Raw genomic sequence first — 27,812 nt, 5'->3', positions numbered from 1 at the left:
CATTGATGATCTTTCCCATGCCAACTGAAAGACCACTACCCAGCAAATGCCTCTCAGTAACTGTTTTCTACAGTCCCGAATTGGATGTAGCTTTTAGAAGCTAAACATTAAAATTCAGTTGAAACAGTAACATTAATATGTTTATAACCAGGCCAGGTGCGGTGGCTCACGCCTGTAATCCCAGCACTTTAGGAGGCCAAGGCGGGCGGATCACTTGAGGTCAGGAGTTCAAGACCAGCCTGGCTAACATGGCAAAACCCTGTCTCTACTAAAATTACAAAAATTAGCCTGGGAGACAGAGTAAGACTCTGTCTTATAAAAAGGTTTATAACCAGTTCTTAATAAAATGCCTAGCATTGGTCCAGATAAGTAGCCAAATGTTATCACTTGTGTGGCTGTGTGGTTTGGTACATCTTCATGTTACTAGCCTCAGTGATACTTGTCCTTGATTAAGGCATTGTTATGTGGTAGCTTCTCAGATTTTTAAAGAAAGGAAGAATTAAAGAATTTGCCTAGAGAAGAGTCATTTTTCAGTAAACCCATTTTAATTCTCCTGCTTGAAGGGATTGGTTAAACTGATCTGAACTGACTATTCAGATTGAGTAAGTCCTGGAAAAAAGCACATCATCTAAAATTTCAGATGAGAATGGAAGCCAGGCCCTTCCTGGAAATGGCCAGAAGTGAAACTAAGAAGCCCTGTATTTAGAGAAAACTTGATTAGTTATTAAGGACAAAGGGCTACTATAAGAATGTTATATCTTTAACAGAAGGAGCCTTCCTAAAATAAGCGTATATGTTTCTTTTGCTTTGAGATTGTAAAGACTCCTTAATTAACAACTTTGCCTTAATTAAGCATGTAATTGGCAAGACTTGTGAGCATGTAGTTTCTAGGCAGATATTCAATTATGTAGGTGGGCCTTTGTTGAGATGTGTGGCAACTGAGTACTAGTGTAACAGTTTTTCATTCATATGACAGATATTTATTGAGCCCCTACATGTTCCAGGCACTGGTATTCAGTGCATCTGATGTTAAAGTATGAAAAGGTACAAAGGTTAAAGGAGAAATATGCTGTTCAGAGAAAGTCTGTGCTTTGTTGTAATGGTCTTGGTCAATTGCAAATTTCCACGTTATTTTTCTAATTAGCTATGTTTTTCTCTACTCTTTACCTTAAATTTGAAGTTAGTGACTTAATGATCTGTTTTTCTACTTACCAAAAGAGATTTTTCTTACTATGTGTGGAAAAAAACTACTGGGGAAAAAAAAAAAAAGAACACCTCACTTCGTTGGATCATGTTTGACCTTAGAATAAGTTAATGATCAGCTGGGACGGGGCAGGAAGGAACCAAATGAACAAATAACAAATTTTATTAATTGGGAGAGAGGTGGAGTTAGACTTGGATTTGATCTGGTAATTTTTTAATTTAAAGGGGGAAAAAAGAAGATTAGGAAAGTTCTTGGGTGGTTGTTCATGATCTACAAATTTTAGACCAAAGTCAGTTGTTTTTGTTTTTCCAGGTGGAGTCTTGCTCTGTCACCAAGGCTGGAGTGCAGTGGCGTAGCCACAGCTCACTGCAGCCTCATATTCCTGGGCTCAAACGATCCTCCCACCTTGGCCTCCCAAAGTGCTGGGATTACAGGTGTGAGCCACTGCACCTGGCCCAAAGTCAGTTTTTAAAGACTGTAACTGGGATTACTCTTTTACCTGTCTAAATAAGATATATGAAGATTACCACAATTATGTAAAAAACTAATCTGGGATTCATAAGCACAAGATTAAGATATTCACATGAATGAATAAGGTAATAGAAACCCTGTGGGAAGGTTATAGTTATATTCTCTTCAATATAGAGTTCTTTTTTTTTGTTTTTTTGAGATAGGGTCTCCTTCTGTTGCCTAGGCTGGAGCATAGTGGCGTGATCTTGGTTCGCTGCAACCTCCACCTCCAAGGCTGAAGCAATCCTACCACCTCAGCCTTCTGAGTAGCTGGGATTATAGGCACAAGCCACCACACCTGGCTAACTTTTTTTTTTTTTTTTTGTATTTTTTGTAGAGATGGGATTTTGCCATTTTTCCTAGGCTGGTCTCAAACTCCTGAACTCAAGCAGTCTATCCTCCTTGGCCTCCCAAAGTGCTGGGATTACAGGTGTGAGCCACGGTGCCTGGCCCAATTTAAGAGTACTTACAGAGGGGTTGATGTGTTGATAATGCCTAAACTTTTATCTTTCCTTTTTTTTTTTGACGGAGTTTTGCTCTTGTTGACCAGGCTGCAGTGCAATGGTGTGATCGCGGTTCACTGCAACCTCTGCCTCCCAGGTTCAAGCAATTCTCCTGCTTCAGCCTCCTGAGTAGTTGGGATTACAGACATACGCCACCACACCCAGCTAATATTTTGTATTTTTAGTAGAGACGGGGTTTCTCCATGTCAGTCAGGCTGGTCTGGAACTCATGACTCAGGTGATCCTCCCGCCTCGGCCTCCCAGAGTGCTAGGATTACAGGCATGAGCCACCGCGCCCGGCCCTAAAATTTTATCCTTAAGAGATACAACTTTTACAGATTTAGACTTTATGGTGCAGAGAAATGGTGTCAGGTCTTTGATCAGATCTGGTGTTCCTGGTAGTAACTATCAGTTTTTCAGAGATTACATTAGAGATATTCTCTTTTTATCAGTGATTTAACAGAAATAAGCTGACCCTGAAATAATCATGTACACTAGAACTGCTTTTCTGGTTTATTTTCCATGCTGGAGATCATTTTGTTTCCAGGCCAGCCTCCTAAAAAATGAAAAGAGCTAACATTTATTTAACTTCTTTGGGCCTCAGTTTCTTCAACTGAATATTATTCAGTAATACACTTCCATAAAGTGAGACAGTAATACTTCTGAGTGTGTTACTATGAAGATTAAATAAGTTATATATGCAAAACAATTAAGACAGTATCTGACACGTGGTAAATGGTCAATAAATGTTAGGTATCTTTTTTGTTGTTTTTTTTTTTTTTTGAGACGGAGTCTCGCTCTGTCGCCCAGGCTGGAGTGCAGTGGCGCGATCTTGGCTCAGTGCAAGCTCCGCCTCCCGGGTTCACACCATTCTCCTGCCTCAGCCTCCTGAGTAGCTGGGACTACAGGCACCCGCCACCAAGCCTGGCTAATTTTTTTTATTTTTAGTAGAGACGGGGTTTCACCATGTTAGCCAGGATGGTCTTGATCTCATGACCTCGTGATCCGCCCGCCTCAGCCTCCCAAAGTGCTGAGATTACAGGCGTGAGCCACCATGCCCGGCCAATATTAGGTATCTTTATTACCACCACTGCTATCATTATTTATTAAGTACTTATTTTAGCAGTGTACTAAGATAACATTTTAGTGATGATGAAACTAAGGCTTAGAGTAATTTTCCTCATGTTACCCAGTAAGTGTGTAGTAGACTCAATATGTAGACCTGAGCCCAAAGGAGCCTTGGGCAGAGTTGGCATAGATGTGGAACAGGCTGGAGCATCTGGCCCAGCCTTTAATAATCCTAGTTTCAAGACTCTTAAAGGATAAGACTGGTCCAGACAGCCCCTAAATACTGGGAAGATGTGGTTTGTAATATGTCATTAGAACATGGACATTACGGTCTGTGGGATTGTTTCAAATCCTAGTTCTATCAGTTATTAGCTGTGTGAACTTTTCTAGAGTCTTAATTTCTTCCTCTGTAAAAGAAGAAGAATAATTGCTGGCCAGGTGTGGTGGGTCATGCCTGTAATCCCAGCACTTTGGGAGGCCGAGGTGGGAGGATTGCTTGAGCCCAGGAGTTCGAGACCAGCCTGGGCAATATAGCAAGACCATATCTCTTACAACAATAATAATAATAACAGCTTCATGGCAGTGTAAGAATTAAGCGAATAAGATCAAATGGAATGAGATAACATGTAGAGCACCTGGCGTATGGCTAGTACTCAATAACCAATCCTCAGGCTTATGCTCAAGGGGTTCAAACTTGTACCTGATTCTGACATTATCTGTCTAGATGGTGAGCATTTAGGGTCTGGGTCTGCAAAAATTAATGTGTTTGGACTCCATATGAGAGGTTCAGATTCCACAGGTGATCCTGATACTCAGAGTGCCACCCTTATCTGAAAGCACTAGACTGGGTGGTGGAGGGTAACAGCAGTGATCCTCTCTCAATGCCTGGGCTGTCAGTGTCAATCAGGCTTTTTACAAGGCTGTGCTCTGCTTAGAATATTAATGAGCAGTCAGGGGTGGGTGTCCTGCAAAAAGGAACTCCACAGAAACGAGGCTCTCATCTGTACAGTCAAGCAGCATTTTTGTTTGGAAAGAATATTAATGAGATCTGGATAAGAATCAGACACCAGGAAAGGACAGCTGTTGTGAGAGGCAAATCCAATTGTACAAGGAGTTACACATAATATTCAGAAAGTCCTTGTGTAATTTTAAAAAAAGTAATTAAGTTGTAGAAATAATAAACAATTTATAAATGACGTTTAAAAAAATAAATATGGCTGAGCACGGTGGCTTACACCTGTAACCCCAGCAGTTAGGGAGGCAGAGGTGAGAGATAGCTTGAGGCCAGGAGTTTGAGGCCAGCCTGGGCAACATACTGAGACCTCGTTCTTCACAAAAGAAAAAATAGGCAGGCTGGGTGTGGTGGCTCCTGCCTGTAATCCCAGCACTTTGGGAGGCTGAGGCAGGCATATCACAAGGTCAAGAGATCAAGACCATCCTGGCCAACATGGTGAAACCCCATCTCTACTAAAAATACAAAAAGTAGCTGGGCATGATACCCGTAATCCCAACTACTCAGGAGGCTGAAGCAGGAGAATTGCTTGAACCCAGGAAGCGGAGGTTACAGTGAGCCAAAATTGTACCACTGCACTCCAGCCTGGCGACAGAGCGAGACTCCATCTCAATAAAAAAAAAAAAAAAAGTAAATGTGGCTGGGGGGCACAGTGATTTTCACACCTGTAATCATCCCAGAACTTTGGGAGGCTGAGGCAGGCGGATCATCTGAGGTCAGGAGTTCGAGACCAACCTGGCCAACATGGTGAAACCCTCTCTCTAAAAGAATTACAAAAATTAGCTGGGTGTGGTGGCGCACATCTGTAATCCCAGCTATTCAGGAAGCTAAGGCAGGAGAATCACTGGAACCCAGGAGGCAGAGGCTGCAGTGAGCCGAGATCACGCCACTGCACTCCAGCCTAGGTGACAGAGTGAGATTCTGTCTCAGAATAGAAAAAAGTAAATGTATTGAGCGGCCAACACATATTTGAAAATATGTTCAACCTCACTCATGATTAAAGGAGTGAAAACTGAAACAATAATGTACCATTTTCACACATCTTCTATCAGATTGGAAAAAATAAAAATAATGCTTATTACTGATAAGAATGTGGAGAAAGATTCAAATATAAATGGATGTGACTTTTTTGAAGGAAATCTCAGAATATCTGTTTAAAAATTTAATGCATAGGCCTTTTAAACTAGAAATGCTCCTTCTAGGAATTTATGCCGTAGATGCATCCCACCCCAGGTAGACAGTAGTACAAGCATGTACGTTGCATTCTTATTCATAACAATGAAGAAGCGAAAGCAACCTACATGTTCATCCACAGGGGCCTCGTTAAATAGGTTTTAAACTATTACAGAATGAAATACTATGAGGTTTTGAAAGGTTGAGATAGATCTGTATGCCTCGAGATGGGAACATGTCCAAGAGGAAAGAAATAATTGCTGAACAGCACATTAACATGAAACCATCGTATTTCTAAAACATGTTTGTATTTATGCATGTTGTGTGTCAATTTCTCTGTGCCTCAGTTTTCTCATCTGTAAAATAGGCCTCGTGATGGTACCTACCTCATGACTTGTTGCAAGGGTAAACTGAGATAACATATGTAGAGTGCTTAGTACAGTGACTGGCACATAGTGCTATCTGGTGGCAATTGTTATTATTGTATAGGTCATATCAGAAAGTTTATACTCCAGACTTTGACAGAGGTTACCTTTGAGAAGTAGAATTGGTTTGGGGGAAGGGCAGACAAGAGCTGGCAGGGACTTCTCCTTCTTACATTGTGTATTTCCATATAATTATTTATATGGAGCAGGCCCATCTTTGACCAGTCACTGACCAAGGAGCCTAGACAGTGAAGGAAGTGGCAGCTCTGGTTCAGTGGGCTTGTTGAGACCTGCGGAAGAAGGTTCCCAACGGGAAGGAGGAGGGTAAGGAAGGATGGTGCTGTGTGGAGGTGGGAAGGATGTTCGTGGATTCCACCATGGCTACTGAAGTTTTTTTTTGAAAACCACCTGACCTAATTAAAGATTTAAAAAACTTACATTGTACAAGAACCTTACAAAGGCCAGCATGTATTTGGACTTATCCTTTTTATAATTCGCTAAGTTATATTTATGCGAAAAAAGTGATTTGTGTTTAATTTGACTTTTGAATAAAAACTACAGTAAATAATTGGTCAAAGTGCTCAAAACATTTAAAAAATGGGTAGTTTTTCCAATAATTATGAAATAAAAATGTTGATATTTTTAAAGAAACAATTTCTCTTCAACTAATGTTACTACTTCCATTATATAACGATGAGCAATTTTTTTTTTTTTTTTGAGATGGAATTTTGTTCTTATTGCCCAGGCTGGAGTGCAATGGCATGATCTTGGCTCACTGCAACCTCTACCTTCCCAGTTCAAGCGATTTTCCTGCCTCAGCCTCCCAAGTAGCTGGGATTACAGGCATGCGCCACCACGCCCGGCTAATTTTATATTTTTAGTAGAGATGGGGTTTCTCCACGTTAGTCAGACTGGTCTCGAACTCCCGACCTCAGGTGATCCACCCGCCTTGGCCTCCCAAAGTGCTGGGATTACAGGCATGAGCCACCGCTGTGACCAGCAATGTTTTAAATAATGAGAGCAACTTTCAAGCTAAAAAGTTAAAGAGCTGAAGCAAATGTAACTTTTTTGTTGTTGTTGTTTTGAGACTGGTCTCACTCTGCTGCCCAGGCTGGAATGCAGTAGCACCATCACAGCTCACTGCAGCCTCTATCTCCTGGGCTCAGGCAATCTTCCCACTTCAGCCCGTCAAGTAGCTGGAACCACAGGCACCCACCACCACACCGGCTAATTATTAAAATTTTTTATAGAGGTGGAGTCTTACCATCATGCCCAGGCTGATTTTGAACTCTGGGCTCAAGTGATCCTCCCACCTCAGCCTCCCAAAGTGTTGGGATTAACAGGTGTGAGCCACTGTGCCTGGACATGAATTATTTTTAATCACAGCCTTATTGACATAAACCTTCTTAAGTCAACATGACACATAAAATAAGCTAAACCCATGAGTTCTATTAACTGAACATTTAGAATAATGTTTATGGAATGTGGCTTAGACTCTGAAGCATGCGAAGACTGACAAGATCTGCCTCTGACCTCAAGCAATGTGCCGGGCACTGTTTTACATTTACTGCCTCCTTTAGTTTAAAACAACCCTGTAAAGCAGATTTATCATTTTCCTTTTGCATAGAAGGAAAGTAAAGTACAGAGAGGTTGCCATGCATCTGGTAAGCACTGGAATGGGAATTGGAACCAGCTGGTGTTTCCATTCTACTGCCCTGCCGCCAGAGAGTCATGGGGTAAGGGTGGGCAAGGTGAGCCCTGTGGGGGGCCGCATGAGAATTCTCAGGGACCTCAGTGATCATCTGTCATCTAGTCTAATGACTTTCAAGCCATCATTTAAAAATTATAAAGTTTTATTGAAAAATTATTTATATACCATACGATTCACCTAAAGTGTGCAGTTCACTGGTTTTAATATGGTCACACAGTTGTGTAGCCATCACCATAATCAATTTTACAACATTTTATCACCTTCCAGAGAAAACTCATACCCATCAGCAGTCAGTTCCTTGTCTTCCTACTGCCAGTCCCAGGCAACCACTAATTCTCTTTCTGTCTCTATAGATTTGCCTGTTCCGGACCTTTCATATAAATGGAATCATACAGTAAATGGTCTTTCGTGACTGGCCTCTGTCACTTAGCTTAATATTTTCAAGGTTCATCCATATTGTAGCATGTGTCAGCACTACATTACTCTTTATAACCGAATAATATTCCCTTGTATGAGTGTACCACATTTTGTTCATCCTTTCATCAGTTGACGAACATTTGTGTACAAGTTTCTGTGTGGACATGTGTTGTCATTTCTCTTGAGTATATATATACACACACATAGAAATGGAATTGCTGGATCCCATGGTAACTCTGTGTTTAATGTTTTGAGGAACCACCAGACTGTTTTCCAAAGTGGCTGCACCATTTTACGTTTCCACTAGCAGTGTATAACAGTTCCAGTTTCTCCACATCCTTGCTGACACTTGTCAAACTATATTTTTACTATACCCCACAATAAGAAATATTTTACGTTCCTATTCAGTTTATACACATACAAATAACTGAAACAAAAACTTCAAAAAAAAATCTACCTGTACTATGTCTGATGCACTTTAACATTTTCAATTGCATTCTGTTCTTTTTCATCAAAACAAACATGTTGTTTCTGACCACTAAAGTTGCTTTCACAACTCACTAATTGTGACCTGCAGCTAGAAAAGCACTAGGCTATTTTAACCCCTCCATTTTGCACAAGAAGAAAGAAAGACCCAGAGAAGTAGCTTGTTCATGGTCATACCACTAATTAGTGGCAGATTCAAGATGAGAGCACAAGCCTGTTGGCTCCCTACTTTAACTTTGGGCAATTATATTATAGTTGACCTCTTATTCAGTAGATAAAAATAAAAGAGTTTCTATTTTTTAACCTTCTTATCTTTCTCAAGCAGCATTTTAAATTCAGCAACAAACCTGGCTAGAGAAAAAAAGAATGAGAATAACTCAATTTTATTATCATGAGTCATTGCTTTAACACAATGATTTTGTGCCATCTGGACAGAGAAGTACTAGGTGAACCTAGATGATGGGCATCAAATTAGGCAGATTGAATTAATCAGTACAGTGTCTCAGATTCATTTTTGTCCGAACTTCCGTGTACTTTTAAAGAGCAGCCATTTTCCTTACACTGTCAAATTTGAATGGCAACATAAAATTGAAGTGGGCAATATAAAAATATTTTCTGTTGTTGTCTTTCCATTTTTCTTAGAATACATGTAGGTCTTAAACCCTTTACTTATTTATTTTTGAGTCAGAATCTTGCTCTTTTGCCCAGGCTGGAGTGCAATGGTGTGATCATGGCTCACTGCAGCCTCGACCTCCTAGGCTCAAGTGATCCTCCTGTTTCAGCCAAGTAGCTAGGATCACAGGCATGCACCACCATACCCAACTAATTTTTATTTTATTTTATTTTATTTTACTTTACTTTATTTTATTTTTTGACAGAGAACAGGTCTTGCCATGTTGCCTAGGCTGATCTGGAACTTCTGGCCTCAAGCGGTCCTCTCTCCTCAGCCTCCCAGAGTGCTAAGATTACAGGCATGAGCCACTGTGTCCCGCCTTAAACCCTTTAATTCAGTGTTTTCCAGCATTTGATGAGGGAACCTCTGACACTAGAGTTACTTCGAGGTTCTTATTAAAATGTGGGTTTTTTGAGCCTTTCTCCAGACCTAATGAATCAGAATCATGGGATGGGACCTGAAAATCGGTATTGTATACACGTTTCCTAAGTGATTCTATGTATGCTCAAATTTGTAACCAACTGAATTTAGTGTTTTTCCCCCTTTATTTCTCATCTTCCTTTTGGTTTCTAAAATTACTATTTGATTTTGTTACCTGTAGAGCCAAATAGTTATTCATTAGCATTTATAAGAAAACACCTAAATTATCTCAGTAGAGGGAGTTAACTAAAACAATATTGATGGGGTTCAGTTTTATTCTACCTTAGTAGAATACTAGAGACCATTTTTTGATGGCTATCTCCCCTGGTTTCCCATACCTTGGAAAGATTTATTTTGGAATAAACATATACAACCTACTCTATTGTTTGATTTCTTTTCCCCAAAAACACTAATCTCTAGAAATAGCTGAATCCAAAAATTATTTCAGATCCCTGGGATTCCTCTCTTCATTAACAAATACTTGAGTGCCCACCATGTGTCAGGCACTGTTCTGGGAGTTAAAATACAGTGTGATTTTAAAAAATTACAGTGTGGGACAGGCACAGTGGCTCACACCTGTAATCCCAACACTTTGGGAGGTTGAGCTTGGAGGATTGCTTGAGCCCAGGAGTTCGAGGCTGCAATAATTATGATCACACCACTGCACTCCAGCCTGGGAGGCAAGAGTGATACCTTGTCTCAGAAAAAAAAAAATTACAATCTGATCAGGTAGGGATAGGTCTAATACTTTGAGAACTTACAAGGAACCTTTTAGCCCAAGCTTGAGGAGTCAGGGAAGGTATTTGGAACGAAGTGTCCCCCAAGCTGGGACCCATAGCAGAAGGCCAGGGAGGCTCAAGCATTTTCAGACAGAGGGTAGCAGTGTGCTCAGAGAATGGCTTGTATCAAGAGATAACTTGAGCCTACCTAAAGATGTGAGGAAAAGCTTGTGCAAAGTCCATATGTGCAAAGCTTTGTCCAATTTTATTCAAGATGTATTTATAGAGTTCCTTCTGTTTAGACAGCAATATACTAGATGTCAGAAAGGCAAAAGACAAAGCAGGGAAAGGGCTAAAATAGCATTTATTGATAAGTAAATAAGTAAATAAATGGCTTCTTAAGCTCTTATTGGGTGCTAGGTAGAGTTGTACATACTTGACACTTAAGAACTTGTTTAATTCTTGCCTCAATGAAGTAGTTTCTTTTATCCTCAATTTATAGATGAGGAAACTCAGTTTAACAACTTGCCCAAGATCACTCAGCTAGTTAGTGGTGGGAGATCTCAACAGCTAGATTCTAATCCATGCCCCATCCTCTTAGCCTCTTGCTATTTTCTTTCCACTATGTGTCCCTGTGTAGGCATTTTATATAGAATTTTTGACTAGCTAAGGTAGGTGATGGTATATGCCTCAGAGAAGTAAAGAAATTTGCACGTCACCACAATTAGAGGCCCAGTGAGAGCCTGTAAGTTCTCTTTTTAACTTCAAACTTCATTTACATTTTGTTAAACTATGTTTTGTGTTATTTGAAGTAAGCAAAAATTCGTTTACCAATTCTTTGGGGAACAATGATTTGTAATTAAATGAACTTAATTTGAGGAGTAGAGGTTAAGAAAGGATAATACATATGATTCGGGTTATGTTACGTTGCATATTGGACATATGAAACTATCCGGCATGGAGTAGAAATTCTAGGACTGGGCTGGGCGCGGTGGCTCATGTCTGCAATCCCAGCACTTTGGGAGGGCAAAGCAGGTGTCTCACTAGAGGTCAGGAGTTCGAGACCAGCCTGGCCAACATGGTGAAACCTCATCTCCACTAAAAATACAAAAACTCATTACAGGTGGTGAGCACCTGTAATCCTAGCTACTCAGGAGGCTGAGGCAGGAGAATCACTTGAACCCAGGTGGTGGAGGTTGCAGTGAGCCAAGATTGCGCCATTGCACTCCAGTCTGGGCAACAAGAATGAAACTCCGTCTAAAACAAATAAAAAAATTAAAAAATAAATAAACTCTAGGAGTGGAAGTCAGGAAAGTTAGGCCTTAGGATCCAGCTTTGGGAATCATGTGGAATAAGTGACTTTTGATGAGTTTTTGAGAGTAAGTGAGCTCACTCAGACATGGGAAACTGACCCTTTATAGACTCCTGGGAGTAAGAGTGGAGGCAGGAAAAGAGGATTCTGCAAGACAAGAGAAAAGTGGAATTGCTTCTCAATTACACAACCTCATTTGTGTTGCTCTTGCTCTGAGTCTTAGTGTTTCTGAAGGCAAAAAATATCCTTAAAAGGAGATAAAGAGATTAACTATTATTGAAGTGAGTCTGTCCTGATGTAAACATTTACATTCTTGTTGACCCCTGGGAATTTGGTCAATGTTACAATTGTCCTATTGTCTAGATTCCTGTTTCTACACATACCTGAAGCTCTTCCAAGAACAGTAGCAGTGATTATTCTAACATGCCTGCAGACTTGTCTATCATCATGTTTCTGAATAATAGAGTAATGAACTTTTTATGTATAATATTTGATGTTGTTTAGTGGTTCCAGTTTTTCATATTGTGAGTTTATAGGAGAGTTTGAATAAGCTAAAATTACTGGGTAATTCACAGTTCTGAAAAATATATGCTTTCTCATAACTAGTCTTGGGACTCCAGGATAAGCATTCAGTTTCTGTATTAATTGTGTTTCAGATAAAATTTAAAGCTATGTGCAATTTTATGGAAGGCATATTTATAGAGTTCTTTCTATTTAGAAAGCAATGTATTAAATACTAGATTTCAGAAGGGTAAAAGACAAAGTAGATCTGTCCTCTGACTTCAAGTGTCTTGCTATTGAGTAGGAATTATAAAATTATTATAAGGCAGGGGAAGTGACTTATGCTGATTAGGAATAGGGCTAGGGCAGTTTGGAAAAGGGCTATGTGTGGTCTTTCACTTGAGTCTTTTAAGGTGAATAGGTTGAGTAGGGGATAACATTTAAATGGAGTGAAAAAAATACATGGTGTATCATGGGAGGAGAAGCTGGTTATGGCATAATTTTAGAGATTCTAGATCTCTTTTCAGAAATCAAAGTTCTGTGGGGTTAGGCTTTTTACTATCAGAGAAAGAAGTTACAAATAAGCCAAGAGGGAATACTAGACTGAACCTTGTGATGCTGGATTGGAGTCAGAAGTGTCAGGATGAATTTATAGTTTATAAAATATATATGGGGCCAGGCACGGTGACTCATACCTGTAATCCCAGCATTTTGGGAGGCTGAGGTGGGTAGATAACGAGGTCAAGAGATCGAGACCATCCTGGCCAACATGGTGAAACCTTGTCTGTACTAACAATACAAAAATTAGTCGGGTGTGGTGGTGCATGCCTGTAGTCCCAGCTACTCAGAAGGCTGAGGCAGGAGAATCGCTTGAACCCGGGAGGTGGAGGTTGCAGTAAGCCGAGATCGCACCACTGCACTCCAGCCTGGCGACAGAGTGAGACTCCGCCTCGGAAAAAAAAAAGTATAGATATATATAGAGCTAAACAAAGAAATGTGTGCGTATAGGCCAAGTGCAGTGGCTCACACCTATAATCCCAGCACTTTGGGAGGCTGAGGTGTGAGGATCACTTGGGCCCAGGAGTTTGACACAAGCCTGGACAATATGGGGAGACTCTGTCTCTACAAAAAAGTTTAAAATATTAGCCAGGCGCAGTGGCATGTGTCTAGTCCCAGCTACTCGGCAGGCTGAGGTGGGAGGATAATTTGTGCTCAGGAGGTGGGTTGCAGTTAGCAGTGATTGCACCACTGCAGTCCAGCCTGGGTGACAGTGGATTCTGTCACACACACACACACACACAAAGTGTGTATACATGGGTCAGTATACACACATCTAATTATTGGTTTTGTCCCCTAAGAGAGCCTGGAAGCAGTGACATCTCAGTGGCAGTGAGCATAACTAGTAGTGTCCAGATGTTAACTTCTCCCATAAAAGAAAACAGGGCTCCCTGGGGAAGTAGTTGATTCCAGAGCTGAGGCATGGTAAATACAAGATGAGCCTGGAACATCTTGTAGTGCTAGAAAGTAAGGGCGTGCTAAAAACAAAACAAAAAACAGGGCAAGTTGAGAGAACACAGGAGCCAAGCCGAAAAATTCCAAATGGCCAGAACTGGAACAATTTGAGCAACAAAATAAGGATAGTGTTGGATTATAACACAGGGAATAAAATAACTCTCTATGAAACCATACTGGTATAAATAAATGGTTGGGCTGGACGTGGTGGCTCGTGCCTGTAATCCTAGCACTTTGGGGGGCCGAAGCAGGAAGATCATCTTGTGGCATACTGCCAAGGTTACTACTTGAGACCATCGCTATGACAGTTACTACTGTTACTACTTGAGACCATCATTATGAGACTGAACTAAGCAGAAATGAAAACTTAAAACAAAAGTAACTATTTTAAAGGAAGGGGCCAGAGGAAGAAAAAGAGAGTTCCCTGCTTCTAGTGAGCAAAGGCAGCCCACTGAGCTTCCACAGCCCTTCATATTTATTGGTAGAAAGAGCAGGGAGGAGGAGGTAATGATTGGTCAACTGCTTAATTGATCACAGGTTCATATTACTGTTAACAGGCATCAATTATGCCTAATCACAAGAAACACTGCCTTGGTGACTGCCCTCAGCATTCCTTCTGGGTGGCAGATGCAGTTTGTCAGTTTGCTAACATTCTGCATTCATGAGAACAGTTTGCTGTTTACTCATATAGCCTCCAGTGGTATACTGAGTTGATCACGACCCTCACTCTTTCTGCCTTCAACATCATCTGAGCTCAGGAATTTGAGACCAGCCTGGACAACATAGGGAGACTTCATCTCTATTATAATAAAAATAATAATAAGGAAATGGTTGAATAAATGAGGGAGAACAAATCTTCCTTATAGAAGAATTTCAATTAATCAATGCAGAAAGGATGAGAGTAACAGAAAATCACCATTAGAATATCAGTAATAATTGCCATAAGCAGGACCCACCCATGAGTGCTAAAATTAATGGGAAAAAGTTTAAGGAGAAGCAGAGTCAGAGTTCTCCCTCACAATATTTATGAATTACAAAGGGAAAACAAATAATAACTTTACAGAGGAGAAACCTGATATACCACGTTAACCATGTGATCAAGGCTAGTGTCATGAGTAATAAGACATCACATCAACATCATGTACCCTCTGATAAGATGCACTGTGAAGGGCACATCAGCTCTGGATTATTCCTTTCAAACATTTATAATCTCAATCTAATCCGAGAAAACATCATGTTTTTCAAAAAACCTTTTTGTTTTTTGAGTATTGCAAGATTTTCCAGGCTGATCTTGTATTTGCCCTTCCCCAGCTCTGGAATCAACCACTTCTCCAAGGAGTCTTGATTCTATTTTATTGGAGAAACCAAGAAACCCAAATTGAGGAACATTCTACATAATATCTGACCAATAGTTTCAACAATATCAAGCTCATGAAAGACAAAGAAAAGCAGAGTAACTGTCATAGATTGGGGGAGACTTAGGAAGACACGACAACTAAATGCAGTGTATGATCCTGAAACAGAAACAAGACATTAATGAAAAAACTGGTGGAATGTCAGCAAAGTCTATAGTTAATAGTATTGTACCAGTGCTCATTTCTTAGTTTTGCTAACTGTAGTATGGTAATATAAGATAAAGCTAGGTGAAATGTATATGGGAACTCTTGTACTATTTTTGCAAGTCTTATGTATGAAATTGTTTCAAAATAAAAGGTGAGTGCTCACTCAGTCATACATATACTGAAGTTGAAATGATACAGAGAAGATTAGCATGGTCCCTGTGTGAGGTTAACACACAAATTTGTGAAGCAGTCCATGTTTAAAAAAATAACGTTAAAAAAAAAAAGTTAAAGAACTATTAACTTCCAGCCAGGCGTGGTGGCTCACGCCTGTAATGCCAGCACTTTGGAAGGCTGAGGCGGGCAGATCACAAGGTCAGGAGTTCAAGACCAGTCTGACCAACATGGTGAAACCCCATCTCTACTAAAAATACAAAAAAAATTAGCCGAGTGGTGGCACGTGCCTGTAATCCCAGCTACCCAGGAGGCTGAGGCAGGAGAATTGCTTGAACCTGGGAGGCGGAGGTTGCAGTGAGCCGAGATCACGCCATTGCACTCCAGCCTGGTGACAGAGCGAGACTCCATCTAAAAATAAATAAATAACTATTAACTTCCAAAAAATGTTCAAGAATGTGAATTTAGTCACTATTTTTGTACAGAAATATAAACTTAGAAATAAATGTAATTTTCTGAAAAAAACATGTAGCAACATATTTCATGTTACTTTTATTTAAAATTCCCCTTTGCAACTCGAAGTATTTTAGGTTGTTTTTTTTTTTCTTTTAATTGCTCCCTTTTACCTGATGACATTCAAATTGGGAAGAGTTGTTGGTAGAAAAACTTTAAAACTCTACAATCTATTTCTTAAAAATAAGGTTTTTCTTTTCTTTTTTTGAGAGGGAGTCTCGCTCAGTCGCCCAGGCTGGAGTGCAGTGGCGCAGTCTTGGCTCACTGCAAGCCCCGCCTCCCGAGTCACGCCATTCTCCTGCCTCAGCCTCCCAAGTAGCTGGGACTAAACGTGCCTGCCACCAAGCCCAGCTAATTTTTTGTATTTTTAGTAGAGACAGGGTTTCACGGTGTTAGCCAGGATGGTCTCTATCTCCTGACCTCGTGATCCGCCTGCCTCGGCCTCCCAAAGTGCTGGGATTACAGGCATGAGCCACTACACCTGGCCCATTTTTTCTTCATAAGTGAGTTTGTAGTTTTTACTTTATTCTAATTTTCTGAGGCTATGTTCAGGAAGCCATACTTCTTGAATAAGTAACCATCTCAGGAGATAAAAAAGAGAGGAGGCCACTGAGATCAGATATATAAGAACAGGATTTTATTAGTGGTTTGGGGAGGGCTGGTTGCAGGGCCAGCTCTGCAATTTATTTTTTGGTTTGGTTTGGTGTTTTTTTTTTTTTTGGTTTTGAGACAGAGTCTTGTGCTGTTGCCCAAGCTGGAGTGCAGTGACACAATCTTGGCTCACTGCAACCTCTGCCTCCGGGGTTCGAGAAATTCTTCTGCCTCACCCTTCCGAGTAGCTGGAATTACAGGCACGCACCACCACCCCTGGCTAATTTTTGTATTTTTGGTAGAGACAGGATTTTACCATGTTGGCCAGGCTGGCCTCAAACTCCTGAACTTAAGTGATCCACCCACCTAAGCCTTCCAAAGTGCTGGGATTGCAGGCGTGAGCTACCGCACCTGGCTGTTTTTGTCCAAGCCTGGTTTCTGAGAGACAGTTGCCTTGGTCAGGAGAGTCTGTAAATGAATTTATTAGAATAGGTTTCCTGGAGCAGTTACTGGCCTCACCCTAAGCAATAGCTTGAGGAAACAGATACCTGGGGCAGATTTCCCAGTGAGTCACTCTTCAACTTTTCAAGGACTTTTGTTCGAGAGATCTTTATCTCCAAGCCACAGCTCACCCTAGGACAGTTTAGTGGCCCATCTCAAGCTACCTGGTTTGATAAAAGAACATTGATCCTGGGAGTTAGAATTCTGGCTCTAATACTAACTACCTGGTGACTTTGGGAAAATGATTGAACCTTTATGTGTCTCAGATTCCTCACTGTAAAAATGGGGATTTGGTTACTTGATTTCTGAGCTACTTTGTTGATGAAAAAAATCTACCATTGGTATCTGAAACTGAAGGCATATTCCTTCCAGCAAACAGTTCCCCTTTCTATGTATACCATTTATTTGTCATGCGACAATCCTTCTAGTCTCTGAAGCTAAAAATCTGTGTTTATTTTTGTTATATGTTTCCTTTAACTCTTGCAGCCAACTGTCTTCCAATCCAGCAGTTCTTCCTTCACAGTTCATGTAGTAGTAGAATGCATGTGACTGAAGAGAATGTGTTTTGGAGTCTGAAAGTCTGAAAATGGAACTCAGAGAGACTGGGTGGGTGGGGAGAGATAATATACCTTTCTTTTTTTTTTTTTTTTTTGAGACGGAGTCTCGCTCTGTCGCCTATGCTGGAGTGCAATGGCACGATCTTGACTCACTGCAACCTCTGCTTCCTGGGTTCAAGCAATTGTCCTGCCTCAGCCTCCCAAGTAGCTGGGATTACAGTTGCCTGCCACCATGCCTGGCTACTTTTTTGTATGTTTGGTAAAGACAGGATTTCGCTACCTTGGCCAGACTGGGTCCTGAACTCCTGACCTCAGGTGATCCTCCTGCCTCAGCCTCCCAAAGTGCCGGGATTACAGGCATGAGCCACTGCGCCTGGCCCCAATACCACACCTTTAATGCAGGCCTATGAAAGCCAGATACTTACCTACAATGGAGGGTATTCCAAGTGGGCCCAGGATAACTTTTAAGTTTCCCTGAAAGCAGGAATGATTATCTCTGATATTCACCACTCTGGGAAGATACTCACCACTATTCTCTTACTGAAACATAATTTGTATGGGTTTTCAGATAGGTGGTTCAGGGATTTTTCTACCTGGTTTTCTACATTAGCTAAAAGTGATGGTTTTAATCATTCTTCATTAATTGTAGTTGAAAGAAAATGGACTTTGGAATCGAACAGAATATGCATTTGAATCCCAGCTCTGCTACTTTATAGCTAAGTGATCTTTGTGAAGTTAATATGTCTGATCTCAATTTCATCATCATAAATATAAGACAATAAAACCAATCCTGTAGAATGATTATGAGGATTGAGATATATGCTTCGCATAAAGTAAGTGTCTTAAAATCTTCCAAGAGTTGAATTTCTAACTTTAGCTTTGAATTTGTAGTTTCCTGTTGTATATCACTTGGATTTCTCTTGCTGACATGTATATCTCAACATGGGTAAATCAACACTTATCATTTTCCCTCTTCTTTCTATATTTACTGTCTCTGTTAATGGAATCAACAGCCTTCCAGTCATTCAGGTTTGATGATGCCAGCTTTAATTCTCTTTTACCCTAAGTTCATTTTATTCTAAGAACTGTCAATTTCTCTCTTCCTACTTTTCCATTTCCACCTACCCTAATTTAATTTGCGAATTTAAACCTTGATTACCTCTCACTTAGTTTTAGGATCTTCTTGACTAGTAATTTAGACTCCAGTCTTTTTTCCTTTTAGCAAGTTGCACACCACTGCTGAATGATATTTTAAAATATGATGTTAGTCATGTTACATGCTTTTTCAGAAACTTTCTGTGTTCCACCAGAGAGACTGTGGTTAATCCACTACAGAGATCTTATCTTACAGGTGTGAATATTGAGACTCAGAAATTTTTTTTTTTATAAAAGCCATGCATGTGCTAAGTAAATAGCATATTAAGATTAGACCTCATCTCCGATCACTCACGAGTGAATTCTTCCTGCTATTGGAATATGACCCAAACTCCTTAGCATGTTTTTCTTCCCAGTCAGACCCCATTGTGTCTTTTTGTTGAGACAGAGTCTTGCTCTTGTCTCCCAGGCTGGAGTGCAGTGGCGCAATCTCGGCTCACTGCAACCTCCGCCTCCCGGGTTCAAACGAGTCTCTTGCCTCAGCCTTCCAAGTAGCTGGGATTACAGGCACATGCCACCATACCCAGCTAATTTTTTGTATTTCTAGTAGAGACGGGGTTTCGCTATCTTGGGCAGGCTGGTCTCGAACTCCTGACCTCAGGTGATCCACCTGCCTCAGCCTCCCAAAGTGCTGGGATTACAGGCGCGAACCACCACGCCTGGTCAAGTCTTGTCTGTCTTCAGCTTCTCTTGCACTTGAAGTTTAACTGACTCCCCAAAGGTGCTAATGCTATTCTCCTCCTTCCTCCTCCTTTCCTCCTCCTTTCCTCCTCCTGCCTTCACTTTGATGAAATTCTGCCCATTCTGTAAGTCCCAAGTCATCTGATGTCTTTTCCTTTCACTCTCACAAAGCCAGAAAATCAGGTATTGTATTCTTAGACCATGAGTAGCCTCTAACCACATTCTGTCTTGTACTATAAATATTTGTGTATATGTCAACAAGCACAGTAGATTATGCACACCATTCAGGCAGGGACCTCTCCCTACATCTCATAGGAAGTAGTTATTCAATAACCTGGTACCAGAGTCTATCAAAAATCATGTATTGATTCTCACCTTTATCTGTTTCATAGGTACTAATCACATTGCTGAGAAATAACATTATGCTTCTGTGAAGACAAGTATGGTCAGGGTGAGAGTCATCTCATTCCCTGAGTGTAAGGTGTGCCTCTCCTAGCTGTATACCAAAATAGATGTTCTGACTTTCCTTAACTTTCTGGCTGGGAGTAATCAAAACCATAGACTTAGACTTGGGAGTTAACCTTTTTTTTTTCTGTATCATGCTCGGTCTCTCGAATAATAAATCCATTTCCTTTTTTACAAACATACCTTTTTTTTCTTTTTTTTTGAGATGGAGTCTCACTCACTCTGTCACCCAGGCTGGAGAGCAGTGGCACGATCTCAGCTCACTGCATCCTCTGCCTCCAGGGTTCAAGTGATTCTCCTGCCTCAGCCTCCCAAGTAGTTGGGATTACAGGGGTGTACCACCACACCTGGCTAACTTTTGTGTTTTTAGTAGAGTCGGGGTTTCACCATGTTGGTCAGGCAGGTCTCCAACCCCTGACCTCAAGTGATCTGCCTGCCTCGGCCTCCCAAAGTGCTGGGATCACAGGTGTGAGCCACTGTGCCCGGCCTGCAAACGTATCTTGTATATATTTTTTTCTGTTTGATCCAGAGTTGATCTTTATGAAAGAACTGACAGTATTTATACCCACACCTATATTGGTAGTATATTTCTACCAAATAATATCTTAAAGCATTCATCAACATTTCCTTAACTTGCCTTACAGAGTTCAAAAAACTATGATAGTTTTATATAGTTAAGTTTAGCTGAAATATTTGTTGCTCCTGTGTCTTTTTCATCTTAGAGAAGGGGCTGGCATTGTTTGGTGAGTCTGCCAGTTAAATACCAGATAGACAAATAGGTGTCATGTATTATTTGGTACTTTCCAGTTTATTGCAAAGTACATGTGTAGACTTAACGATTATTTTGTCCAGGAAGAAAACATTTAAAATACTAAACAGTAACATTTATTGCTTACTTATTCTGTATCAGGGTCTTTTCTTCTTTATCTTATTTATTTTTCGTAAGAATACTGTGAAGTAAGTGCTATTATTATGGATGAGAAATCCAAGTTTTAGGGAAACTTTTTATTAAGTGATGAGGCCAATGTTCCCACTTAGACTTATCTGTCTCTAACCCAGAGCTCCTTACCAATAAAGGGCATACTATGCCTTCCAACATGAGGATTAAAACAGTAACAAAACTAGTATTACTTTCAGACAAGGATTTCATTGGAAGAACAAATATTACATGCGGAACAGTACTTTTCTGCATCACAGGACTCTTTTTTTTTTTTTTTTCCTTTGGTGGGGGAGAACTTCTTGGTTTGTCACCCAGGCTGGAGTCCAGTGGCGCAATTCATAGCTCATTGTAGCCTCCAACTCCTGGGCCTAGTAGCTAGGACTACAGGTGTGTGCCACTACGCCCAGCTAATTTTTAATTTTTTGTAGAGAAGAGGGGGTCTTGCTATATTACCCAGGCTGGTCTCAAGCTCCTGGCCTCAAGCTAGCCTTCCAAAGTGCTGGGATTACAGATGAACCATCATGCCTAACCCAGGACTTTTTTTTTTTTTTTTTGAAATGGAGTTTCGCCCTTGTTGCCTGGGCTGGAGTCCAATGGTGTGATCTTGGCTCACTGCAACCTCCACCTCAAGCAATTTTCCTGCCTCAGCCTCCCAAGTTGGTAGGATTACAGGCATGCGCCACCACTCCCGGCTAATTTTGTGTTTTCAGTGGAGATAGGGTTTCACCATGTTGGTCAGGCTGGTCCTAAACTCCTGACCTCAAGTGATCCAGCGCCTCAGCCTCCCAAAGTGTTGGGATTACAGGTGTGAGCCACCACGCCCAGCCTGACCCAGGACTTTTAATGTGAAGTGGCAGCTTGAGTTGCTGGATTTAAATACCCTCTGTGTTCTACGGTTGTCAAGGTTATTGAAAGCAGTACCTGATGAACCATACATTCTACCAGATCAGTTATGCTCTTCGGTTGTCAAGAGCTGTAAGTAGTACTTTATTTTTCTTTTACTTCTGGTAAGCTGTGAATTAGCAGTACTTTATTATTATTATTTTTTAGTTTTCAAGACTCCTGGATCAGAAACAAAGTGGTACTTTAATCTATGTTTTTCACTCTTCAAATAAGGAAACTGTTGACTCATTTCTAATCTCACCTCTTCTGGACAAAGGTTGGAACTCCTTTCCTTTGGTAATTAGTGGGGCAAAATAACCAAACGATCCAGATTAATGGGTAGGGACTAGGTGATATCAAGGATATGACTTTATGTATTCTTTGGCTGAAAGGGATGTTAGAAAAGAGGGTTTGTCTCCTGAACTTAAAGTACATTATACTTCCCCTTGATAAAGACTTTAAAATGAGAATTATAACAAAAGTCAATGATAATTATATCTAAAATGCTCTTAATACTACTGTAACATATCTAGTATTTTAAATATATTATCTCCTTACATCTATATCAAAACCTCCTAAAGATAAATATTATCCTTATTTTTTAGCTGAAGAAAGTGAAATGGAAAATATTACATAATATGTTCAAGGTAACAAAGTTAGGATTTCCCCAAAGTCTGTCTCACCTTAAAGCCCTGCTCTTCCTGTTATACCACTCTGCACCCCCAGCTCTCTCCTTGGCACTGAGTGGCCAGTGCTGCAGAGCTTGGGGAGAAAGGGCAGCCAAAAGAAACTTGGATGTAGGTAGAAACTAATTTGAACCTGGCTCTACTGAAATGCTGATTGTACCTCCCCTGGGATGTAATTCAGAAGAGGGGAACATTTCACTCCAAATATGACTTTGGAACAGACTTCAGTTCAGGGAAAGGCCAACTGATGTTTGCACAGTGGGGTCAGTCATAAAATGGAACTGGAAGGGACCTTAAAGGTCATCTGGTGTGGCCTCCTTTTATAAGAAACCACAACCCAAAGATATTGGATCATTTGACCAAGGTTACACAGTTTAGGGGAGAACAGTGGAGGAATGTGGTCTGCAAGTTTAGGACTCTGCCACACCACTGCCAATCCTTGGATGCTGGAGAATCCTCTTCTGTGTCTAATGTTCTGACTTTCTTTATTGCATAGGTATTTCAGTGTCTGTAGACAAGATGGATTCAACTCCATTTAATAGACGGCAATGGACCTCACTGTCATTGAGGGTAACTGCCAAAGAACTTTCTCTTGTCAACAAGAACAAGTCATCGGCTATTGTGGAAATATTCTCCAAGTAAGTGTTGATCCTGGTCCAAAAGGACCATCTGTCTGGGGCACACATTGCCACCTGTCAGGGAAATTGGTGAAGGAAATACATTATGTAAAATAGTTTCATTGGGCGCCTCCTGGATTTTAAACACTATATGAGATACTGTGCAGAAGGAGGAGGAGGGTAATAATCAGAAGATACATTCTATGTCTTTGAATTTTTATTTAGTTTGTGGAAGAAGCAGTTATAGACACAAAAAATTATTTTTAAAAAGATAATTATGAAATAATTATAGAGCAAAATATCAGCAAGTCTAAAATGAATAGGAGTGAGGATTAGGTACAGAATAAGAGATAGAGAGAGTGTGATGGACAGGAGCTCATCAGGAAGGCTTTCTGGTTGAGATGAGTTTTGAGGCAAGTTTCGATTTGGTTGAAGGGTGTGTTAAGCACTCTCTATACCTGCACTTTCCAATGTGGTAGCCACTATATAGGTGGCTATTTCAGTTTAAGTTAATTACAATTAAATAACATTGAAAATTTAGTTTTAAATGTTTACCAGCTGCATTTATCACTTTTCAAGTGCTCAGTAACTACTTGTTACTGGTGACTGTCGTATTGAACATCACAGAAACATTTCATCATTGCACAAAGTTCTGCCGAAAAGTGCAACCTACACAGGTGTACTATAGCCCACTGACTGCTGATTAGTAAATAAAACTTTGTTAGAACATATCCAGCCAGGTGCGGTGGCTCACACCTGTAATCCCAGCACTTTGGGAGGCTGAGGCAGGTGAATCACTTGAGGTCAGGAGTTCAAGATCAGCCTGACCAACATGGTGAAACCCTGTCTCTACTAAAAATACAAAAATTAATCAGGTGTGGTGGCACATGCCTGTACCGTAGTCCCAGCTACTCAGGAGGCTGAGGCAGGAGAATCGCTTGAACCCAGGAGGCGGCAGTTGCAGTAAGCTGAAATCGTGCCACTGCGCTACAGCCTGGGGACAGAGCAAGACTCTGTCTCAAAAAATAATAATAATCATAATAATAATAATTACAGAATTTATTTTGCTTTTGAATCTCCAGTTTGGGCAGTATCTCTGCTGTACTCAGCATCAGCCAGGGTGACCCAAAGGCTGGGAGCCATAATCATCAAAAGGCTGGCTGGCTCACAAGTCAGGCGGTTGATGCTGTCATGTGGGATCTCAGCTGGGGCCATGGTAGGAATACCTACACATGGCCATTCCATGTGGCTGTTTGGCTTGCTGGCTCAGTTCCCAGGGCAAGCATCCAGAGACAGAGGGAAGGAGGGAACAAAAGAGGGAGTTCAAAGTTGTGTTGCCTTTTATGACCTAGCCTCGGAAGTCATACAGTATCACTTTTACCACATTCACTTCATTAGAAGTGAGTCACTAAAGCTGACTCATTTTGGAGGAGGGTAATTTGACTCCACCTGTGATAGGAGGAATGTCAGAATTTTGGACATTTTAAATTTTTTTAATTAAAAAAAAAAATGTTGAGACGGGGTTTCACTCTGTCACCCAGGCTGGAGTGCAGTGGTGTGGCCACGGCTCACTGCACCCTTAAACTCCTGCGCTCAAGCGATCCTCCTGCCTCTGCCTTCTGAGTAGCTGGGACTATAGACACGCACCACTGTGCCTGGCCTGGACATGTTTTAAAATCGTCCTATATTCTGATTCGGTATATGTGGATAGAGTCCAGGAAATTATGTTTTTAACAAGTATCCTAGGTAATTTTTACCTTCAGGGAAGTTTAAGAAGCCCTGATAGTGGAAGAGATGGACTTGTGGAGTCAAAGCAGTGAACTTGAACATGAAGTGGAATGAGTCAAGTCTAAGGAGATTGAAGCAAAGGATTATGGAAGCTGAACATGATAAAGGGAATAGGAAAGCAAGCAGTCTGGCATGGAGAAATACAAAAGGGAGAAGGAACTGGTGTAATTCATTTAGAGCCAGATGGAAGACCTCGGATGCTCTGCTAAGGTTAGGATTTAGTAAGAAAACCAGTGAACACAATTGGTTTTCATGTGGGGAGAGTGACACGATCAGACTGGTATTTTAGAAGGAGGCTTCTGGCAAGAGTGTAAAGCTATGTTAGAAAGATGAGAGATTGGTAATATGGAGACAATTTATGAGGCTCTCTTGGGAACCCAAGTGAAAGCTGTTGGGGGTCAAGGGAGAACAGGGATAGAGGGAAAGAGAAGGATATCAGACAGTGTTGAGATGTGATTAATGGGACTTGGAAACTCCCTGTTCGGCAGAGAAACTTCTCCACATTCTTACCCTTTTCACCCTCTTTAGCCCTACCTGTCTTTAACTAAACTTGACTTTCCCTTGACATGCATGACATGCATTCTGTGTTTGAGCAGTGGCTGCCTGCTCTTTCTTTTTTTTTTTTTTTTTGAGATGGAGTCTCGCTCTGTCGCCCAGACTGGAGTGCAGTCATGCGATCTCAGCTCACTGCAACCTCCGCCTCCTGGGTTCAAGCAATTCTCCTGCCTCAGCCTCCCGAGTAGCTGGGATTACAGGCACACGTCACCATGCCCGACTAATTTTTGTACTTTTAGTAGAGATGGGATTTCATCATATTGGTCAGGCTGATCTTGAACTCCTGACATCATGATCCACCTACCTCGACCTCCCAAAGTGCTAGGGATTACAGGCATGAGCCACTGCACCTGGCCTGGCTGCCTGCCCTTTCTGCACATGCTTCCCTGAAATATTTTGGGGGCCAGGGTTGCTACTCTCCTATATCTCCAGTACTGTTTCCCATTCATTGTTTCTCGTGCCTGCTTCTGAAGTTTGAGACGTGTGCTTTCAGGCTCACATCTAACTATACTGCACTCTTATCCTCCCCTTCGTTGCAGTGGCGTGCTAGCCTCCAGGGGATGCTGGCTTCTAACATCTTTTTTTTTTTAGTGTTTCTCATTGAGGGTGCTATAGCATTTGGGGTGAGGTAGATCTTCCCCATGCAAGATATTCATCATGATGCCCTCCTCTAAATGAACCCATGACATTGTGACAACTAAAAAAGAAAAAAAAAAAAAAAAAACAAGTGATAGGGGAGAAAACCCAACAAGATTCTAACACATGTCTAAATGTCCCCCAGGGCCATTGGTGCCAATGGTGTCCTCATTGAAGAATCACTGGGTCCACATCAGTGACCTGTCTGATACTTTGGACTCATAATTTCTTTTCTTTCTTCTTTCTCTCTCTTTTTTTTTTTTTTTTTTCGTGACTGGGTCTTACTCTGTCACCCAGGCTAGAGTGTAGTGGCACAATTATGGTTCACTGCAGACTCGACCTCCCAGGCTCAAGCAGTCCTCCTGCCTCACCCTCCCAAGTAGCTAGGACCACAGGCATGCACCACCATGCCCATCTAATTTTTTATTTTTTGTAAAGACAGTGTCTCACTATGTTGCTCAGGCTGGTCTCGAACTCCTGGATTCAAGCGATCCTCCTGCCTCAGCCTCCCAAAGTGCTGGGATTACAGGTGTGAACCACTGCACCCGACCTGGACTCATAATTTCTTGATCTTCCCGGTTTCTGCAACCTGCATATTGTCTCCCATGCCTCTGCCTCCAGTCTCAACCTATCATCACTCAGAATCCTTCTCTGAAATGGTGCATTTGGAGAACCTACTGTTTGATTGGAGCCTCCTATTTTTCCACTTGTTTAACTCTTATTCCCAGTGACCCTGTGTTTTGACTTCACCAGGACACCCAGCCCTGGATGTCAGTCCCCTTCCTGGCCTCACTTTCTTCCTTGCCCAACTCAGTCACTTCAGTGAGGCTCTCACCTCTTCCCCAGTGCCTTTCTCACCACCCTATTCTGTCCTTGTCCAGCCCAGCCAGTTTTCATTAGGATTTGGGTCATATAGTAGCACGAAGGAGAGTTAAGAAGTTGGAAAAGGCTTCCAACTTTTAGGGCCTTCTTAATCTTGCAGAGAGAAAGTGCAGAGGGATCTCATAGTTCCTTCTCATGGTATACTAGGTTCACTGTCTTTTCTCTATGAAGGCTGAAAGGATTGCAAAACTGTCAATCCTGAACCCGTTAATTAGAATCAGTGTGCCAGGCACCATGCTAGACCCTTGACAGAAACACGTACTATTTTGGCCAGGCGCACTGGCTCATGCCTGTAATCCCAGTACTTTGGGAGGCCATGGCAGGTGGATCATTTAAGGTCAGGAGTTCAAGACAAGCCTGGCCAACATGGTGAAACCCCATCTCAACTAAAAATACAAAAAAAACGGCTGGGCGCGATGGCTTACGCCTGTAATCCCAGCACTTTGGGAGGCTGAGGCGGACAGATCACGAGGTCAGGAGTTCAAGACCAGCCTGGCCAACATGGTGAAACCCTGTCTCTACTAAAAAATACAAAAATTAGCTGGGCATGGTGGCCCGTGCCTGTAATTCCAGCTACTTGGGAGGCTGAGGCAGGAGAATTGCTTAACCGGGACCCGAGAGGCAGAGGTAGCAGTGAGCCGAGATCACACCACTGTACTCCAGCCTGGGCTACAGAGCGAGACTCTGTCTCAAAATATGACAATACAAAAAAATACAAAAATTTAGCTGGGCGGTGGTGGTGCGCAGCTATAATCCCAGCTACTTGGGAGGCTGAGGTGGAAGAATCACTGGAGCCTGGGAGGCAGAGGTTGTGGTGAGCCAAGATCACGCCACTGCACTCCAGCCTGGGCAACCGAGTGAGACTCTGTGTCAGGAAAAAAAGAAAGAAAGAAAGAAATGTATAAAATATATACTATTTCAAATCCTAACAAAAACTATATGAGGAAGGGGCTTTACCCCTCTTTTATAGTTGAGAAAACTGAG

General features: G+C 41.4%; 1 protein-coding gene and 1 non-coding gene across 3 annotated transcripts in view; both read left to right on the top strand.

Moving 5' to 3' along the window:
- Positions 1-27,812, top strand: part of LIMA1 (LIM domain and actin binding 1) — a 101,445-nt gene that overhangs the window by 9,686 nt on the left and 63,947 nt on the right. For both annotated transcript variants that reach the window (XM_023211156.1, XM_023211155.1), the window contains exon 2: positions 22,847-22,988. In XM_023211156.1, coding sequence (XP_023066924.1) covers positions 22,870-22,988 — 119 coding nt within the window. In that variant the 5' untranslated portion in view covers positions 22,847-22,869. The remainder of the gene's footprint in view (positions 1-22,846; positions 22,989-27,812) is intronic.
- Positions 15,362-15,469, top strand: LOC111542095. Its single transcript, XR_002731439.1, has one exon. It is a non-coding gene; the product is annotated as a U6 spliceosomal RNA (small nuclear RNA).

The sequence above is a fragment of the Piliocolobus tephrosceles genome, chromosome 10 (assembly GCF_002776525.5).
Source record: "Piliocolobus tephrosceles isolate RC106 chromosome 10, ASM277652v3, whole genome shotgun sequence".
Lineage (NCBI taxonomy): Eukaryota > Metazoa > Chordata > Mammalia > Primates > Cercopithecidae > Piliocolobus > Piliocolobus tephrosceles.
The sequence above is the reverse complement of the archived record's forward strand: the minus strand, read 5'-3'. Positions and strand labels throughout refer to the sequence as shown.